The sequence below is a fragment of the Anastrepha ludens genome, chromosome 4 (assembly GCF_028408465.1).
Source record: "Anastrepha ludens isolate Willacy chromosome 4, idAnaLude1.1, whole genome shotgun sequence".
NCBI classification, from domain to species: domain Eukaryota; kingdom Metazoa; phylum Arthropoda; class Insecta; order Diptera; family Tephritidae; genus Anastrepha; species Anastrepha ludens.
In genome coordinates, this window is record NC_071500.1 from 62,862,772 (window position 1) to 62,868,771 (window position 6,000).

At 35.2% G+C, this 6,000-nt stretch overlaps 1 protein-coding gene across 7 annotated transcripts in view; it reads right to left on the bottom strand.

Annotated features, from left to right (window-relative positions):
* The window catches only part of LOC128859568 (ensconsin), a 41,532-nt gene extending 35,532 nt beyond the window's left edge, over window positions 1-6,000 (bottom strand). For 2 of the 7 annotated variants that reach the window (XM_054096485.1, XM_054096484.1), the window contains exons 1-2: window positions 5,820-5,999; window positions 1,830-1,880 (exon numbers count right to left, since the gene is read on the bottom strand). In XM_054096485.1, the coding sequence (XP_053952460.1) occupies window positions 1,830-1,880; window positions 5,820-5,868 (100 nt within the window). In that variant the 5' untranslated portion in view covers window positions 5,869-5,999. Of the gene's footprint in view, window positions 1-1,829; window positions 1,881-5,819 lie in introns of all 7 variants that reach the window. The other 5 variants (XM_054096487.1, XM_054096488.1, XM_054096489.1 and 2 more) reach the window with 4 other exon arrangements.

Consider the following 6,000-nt stretch of genomic DNA (forward strand, 5'->3'; position numbering starts at 1 on the left):
CCACAACAAGTCACTGTTTGGTGCGGTTTTTGGTCTGGCGGCATAATCGAGTCATTTTTTTTCGAAAATGAGCGAAGAGCTGCGGTTACAGTAAATGGCGAGCGTTACCGTGACATGCTCAACGAGTTTTTGTTTCCAAAAATATAAGAGGATGATATGGGCGACATGTGGTTTCAACAGGACGGTCCAACTTGTCACAATACCAAAGTTACACTCGAACTTTTGGCTACCGTTTTTGAAAACCGAATAATCAGCCGAAATTCCGATATCAATTGGCCGCCTCGGAGCTGTGATTTAAACCCGTAGGACTATTTTTTGTAGGGAGCCGTTAAGGACAAGTGCTATGCGAACCATCCAGAGACGATTGATGCTTTAAAACACGAAATCGAAGTTGCCATTCATGAAATTGGAGCCCAAACAATAAAAATGTGCTTAAAAATTGGGTTGCTGTTGTTGTTGTAGCAGCATAAACATTCCCCGTGCATATACGAGGAATACTGCTGAAGTGACAGTCCTTGGCCGGATATAAATCCGGGTCGTTCCGGTTACGTAGAACCGACTGTCGTGGGAACGTGGGTTGCTCGAATGGCCTACTGTAAAGCCAGTCGTTGCAGTCATTTGAACGATATTATTTTTCATTCATAAATGACAATGTTCAATCTTCAAAATAAAAAAAAAAAGTTTGAAAAAATATTGATTAGTTTTTTTTTATAGCCGATTCAAAAAGCAAATTTTACATGGCCCACCCTATATAAAGATGCCATACACCCACGACAGTCGGTTCTGCGTAACCGGAACGAATTTATATCCGGCAAAGGAGTGTCAATTCAGCAGCATTCCCCCTATATGTATGGGGAATGTTTATGCTTCTGCTACAACAACAACATGCCAAACGAAACAAGCCGTGAGCACTGAGCCTCACATACCATACAATTTCAGGCGAAAAACGCTAGGAAAACTATGCATTTACACAGGCAACTCTGTTTGGTGGCATATCCCAGCAAGCATGTGCTCGAGTTTCAAAACTTTCCTAGAGTTTCCTTTCAACGACAGGGGTATTCCAATTAATAAATTGGCTAGACCAATCTTAAACCTCTTTCCAAATATTATGACCTTCACTAGAAACTTCAACTTGCAAAATACACTAAATAACTATGAATGCAAGATAAAAAAAAAATATTGTTTTGTAAGAAAAAAGGGTTAAACCAAACTTTAATTTAAGTATAGGCTAAAATCTTTAGTGCGTTTTTAAACCTGATTTTAAGGACATTGCTGAAATTTTGGAGAACCGCGGTTTTCAGGGCTTTTGTCTCATTTTTCTTAAATCCATGACGTGATGTGCACTTTTTTGTATTAATTTATATAATACGTATTTACAATTTAGTTTAGTTTCTATGAAAGCACCAATGCGAAATCCTTAATTTGAAATCCCTTTAAATGTGAATCGCATGCAATTTATTGTTTATATACATTAGTAACTTATTTTGGAGTATATTCAACTACCTTGCACTTCAATATATTCCGCACCCACTTGCGCAAACCAATGCAAAGTGGTTTTATTAGCATTTACATTATCCATGGAGTTCGAGGGGTATGCAGCCAGCGGTGCGCAAAACGGGTTAAGTGCGAATTTGGCTTTTGATTTAAGTTTTTTGTAATTTAATTAATTTTTTCGTTTGTTTAAATTTCGACACGTCGTAGAGTTAAGTGTGGAAAAATGGAATGTGAAATTATTAGATTATTTGGCAAAAAAATTTCATGTTTGCATGAATGTATGTTTGTAATAAAAAGTCATGTGCGTGTAGTAACTTTGAAATGCTTATAATTACCTTTCCGTTCGACACTGCCTTCGCGACTCTCGATTTTCTGAACCGGTTCAGCTGCAAAATAAAAGAAAATTTACAATACTAAAATTAAAAATCATAGAAATATGAAAATGTGTTAAATAAATAAAAAAAAAACTTAAGCTGGAAACAGACTGACAGTTCGAAACCAAAATTGTTTATATAGAAAAGTTTGGTTTTACGAAACAAATTCAAGGGATTAATGGTGGATTAGTCGACTATTCTAATTGTTGTTATTGGAAATTTATTATTAGCAGTTTTCACACCTATCATGTGCCGATGCATATATATGTACGTATGCGCGTATATATGTATAAGTAAATACACGCATACACATTTTTGTAGAGATAAGAAGATATAAACTTATTTTCATGTATTCTACGAATCAGCTGTACACAAACACACCGCGAAACTCGGAAACAAATAAAAACAACAATAAGTACGGACTAGTAATCCAAAAAAAGAAAATAGTGAAAATATATTTCAACCACACTTTCACAGCGATTGCCCTTCAAGATGACTGCGATGTAAAATAAAACATTTGTGCTGGAAATTTACAGATACTACTAGAAACAGATATTAATGCAAATTTGATTCTCTAATTGACTAATTAATACTAAAAGGTATCCAACAATTGCATCTTGCATATACCTGTACTGTACTGTAGCTATTCTCAATAACGGATTGTATAAAAGATTCCGCAACTTTTGGTTTTATCTTCAGACTTTGTGTACACATATTGAAAATAATACGAGGGGGAATCTGTATTACTTATCAAAATGATATTTTAATTTGATTATGGCAAAATTTTTGATAATTTTTGCCATCTTGAGCTTTTGTTTGTGGACATAATGAGAAGAGAGTCGTAAAATATCCGTAACACGGTTTGCTCGTTTACATTCTGAAAATTTCAGGTTAATGAAATCAGGGGAAAAATTGGTATATAGTCACGTCCCTGCCAGGCAAGAAGACGCACCTAGCCCAACAGTTTTAGACCATTTCAAAAACCTTTGATACAAAAAGAAACTCAATTTATGGGTGCCCCACGAATGAACCTTGCTCAAACAACCAAAGTCGATTCATTTTTAAAGTAATCATTGGCGATAAACTTTTTTTTTTCACTTGTGCTCGTACAATTAAGGCTCTAGGAAGTAAAAAAAATTACATAGTAAACCTTGGTATAACGGTTTCATTTTTGTAATGAATATATTCGTTTAGATCAAAGTCATATTGCAGAAAAAGGTTTAACTGTTTTCTATGTTTTATGAGTAAAGTGAGTTTTGTGAAAGATCAATACACCTGTGCTTGCATATTTAAATCTTACTATTTGAAAACAATAAATTGGCTCTTTGCGGGTGCATTTTTAATTTCAATTACAGTGAAATTCCCCATTACGGACAGTCCTTATAACCGGACAGCTCCAATAACCGGACAAATTTTGGGCACACAGGTTTTTCATTCATTTTTTCATACAAATATCATCCTAATAAACGGACACTCTAATAACCAGACGCGGACAAGGTATTTCAAACCATTTTCATAAAAAAATTTCTCATAAACGGACAAAATTCAAAAATATCACAAGCAAGCTTTGTTGTTCATTATAAAAATGAAACAGGTGATTCCCCTTTTAACATGTATACACTCATTCAAGTCCTGTGTTTTAAATTAAGAGTAGTTTTCCATTCAGTTTGTTAAGTCAGTTGCATGCGAATGGTTGCGTTCAAAGGTTTTCTCCAAATGGATCAAAATGTTTTCACTGATGACAACAATATAGAAGTTAAATTTGACCAACAAGATGATACTATGGACATAAGTGATTCAGAAGATGAATTTTCAGAAGAAATAAGTGAGCCTATAACATCATAGGATGAGGCTTTAAAACTTGTTGCGGGCTTGAAACAATATGCAAAAAATGACTATGTAGCTTTTCAGCACATTAAAAATATCGAGAGTCACTTTGAAAATGAACATTTTAAATTAAAGCAATCAAGCATTACCTAATTTTTTCAATCAAACTAGTATTGAAATGTAAAGACTTGTACAATGTAATATACTTAATCGCTATATGTACATATATGTATTTATATGTAATACTAAACTATGCAAATATTCTTTACTTCCAAAAATTTCTTAAATAAACTATGTACAATACAATTCATATGTGTGGTATATAAATATTTTGTGACTTCATCCCTTATAAGCGGACATCTCCCATAGCCGGACAAAAACACTGCGACGGTGAGTGTCCGGTTATAAGGAATTTCACTGTAATTAGTTTAGAGCTTTTAGAATATTCGCAGCAGAGTAACGGAACTTGTTGGCTTTTCTAAAGGAAAAGTGTTTTGATCTCGACCGAAATCAGCGCACAAATGGAAGCGAATTATACAGTACGCTCAACGTAAACCCAATGTATCCATAAAATAGATTGCAAATGGTTGGCCTTCGTCAAATAACATCTAAATAAAGACCTTAATTTTTGGAAATTGATTGACCGGAGGGACGAGTCAAAATTTAATGTTTTTGAGAATGGTGGAGGCGACCACTACTGTAGGAATGGAATCTCAAGTGCACTAAAAAAACAACAAAATGGTATGGAAGCGCTAGTTGGATTTTGGACGAATCACCACTTCAACAAACTCTAAAAAAAAACATGATGGTTCATTGGTTATGTTGTAGAGGTGTTCTACAACATCAGGTGTTGATCTGATTGTACATATTCAAAAGAAGGCGACTGCATTTATGTACATGGAAATCAATAGTTGGTAGGAAATCACTCCGATAATTTGCCACTTGCTTTGGTTTTCCAGCCAGTTAACGATCCCAATGGCTGTTGCCTTTCAAAAAAGAGTACTGGTGTAGGAAGTATTTTTATTGGTTTTTGATGTTTTCTATGCAATGTCAAAAATCACTTTTTTGTTTTCCAAACTAAAATATAATATTGCTGTTATATTATAGTTTATTTTGTATATTAATCTCTCGGTCAACTTGTCAGGATTTAAGCAATCCAATCGTCTACTTCATAAGTATACATTATGAAAAGTAAGCCAAAATATTTGATTTCTAGTGAACATATAAAAAAGCATATAGAATAGCATGAGCAAAGTTATTTTGGCCAGAGTTCAGCAACCCCGCGCCACCACACCGCCAAATGGAGGGATCGAACTGCTGACATAACTAGGACAAAGGAATTAAATATTTTCCAGTGCATGCCAAACTTTGCCTAGTCGGTGCCGACAATATTTACTGGTGAATCAGCTTTGGTGTTTGAGCCTGTGCTTTTTGTCACTACTGTTCGCTACTAATGTACAAATTTGCCACATAGTTGCGAATTACGAATTTTAATGCATTCACGTCGCTTTTCTAACAGATTTTTGACCATTGTGAAGACACCTGACTTCTATATGTACGTAATATAGTTAAGATCGAATCGATTAATTCTTCCAGTGAACAACTACAGTAGAAGATGAATCGACTTGGAAAGCACTTTGCTCCCTTAAAACCGAATACAAATGCAACACCACCAGATGTTCAGCATAATGCAACAGCAAAGCAATTTTATGCTGGAACAACTCGGTGGGATTATTTTTAAACTGTTCGCCACGGTAGAAATCAAGAAATGTACCGAATTATACGCAACACTGCGTTGGCCATTGGCTGGTGTGGATACAAAAAGTTCTGTTTTCATATGAAGGGCGTTTTTTATGAACGCACCCATTCCTGAAGTGGTGCACCATGGTGATGACAAATAGATTTTTCTTTTCAGATTCACACAATAGCAAATATTTGCTGCGCAGCTACCGCTGTTTTTCGCTCAGCTGCGCCGCTGCCTTCAAGGTTGTTCGCCAACTCTTCAACAATCGATTGTTTTTTTATTCACGATAAGCAATCAATTTGATGAAATTTCTTTGGGAAAATACTTTCCGCCTTCAGTCGAACATATATGTGCGATTTTTTCACGATTTAGTGCTTTACCTTCTTGATTATTTGATGAAATTTGCTGTTCGCCCACAATACTCGCCATATTTTTTCACTTTTACATCAGTCACTTGGAATTTTTCACAGTTTTAGAACTAATAATGACGACGACTGCGAAAGCAAAAAACGAAAACGGCAAACGGCACAAGTTCGACGAACGAGCAGACGAATGAATGCC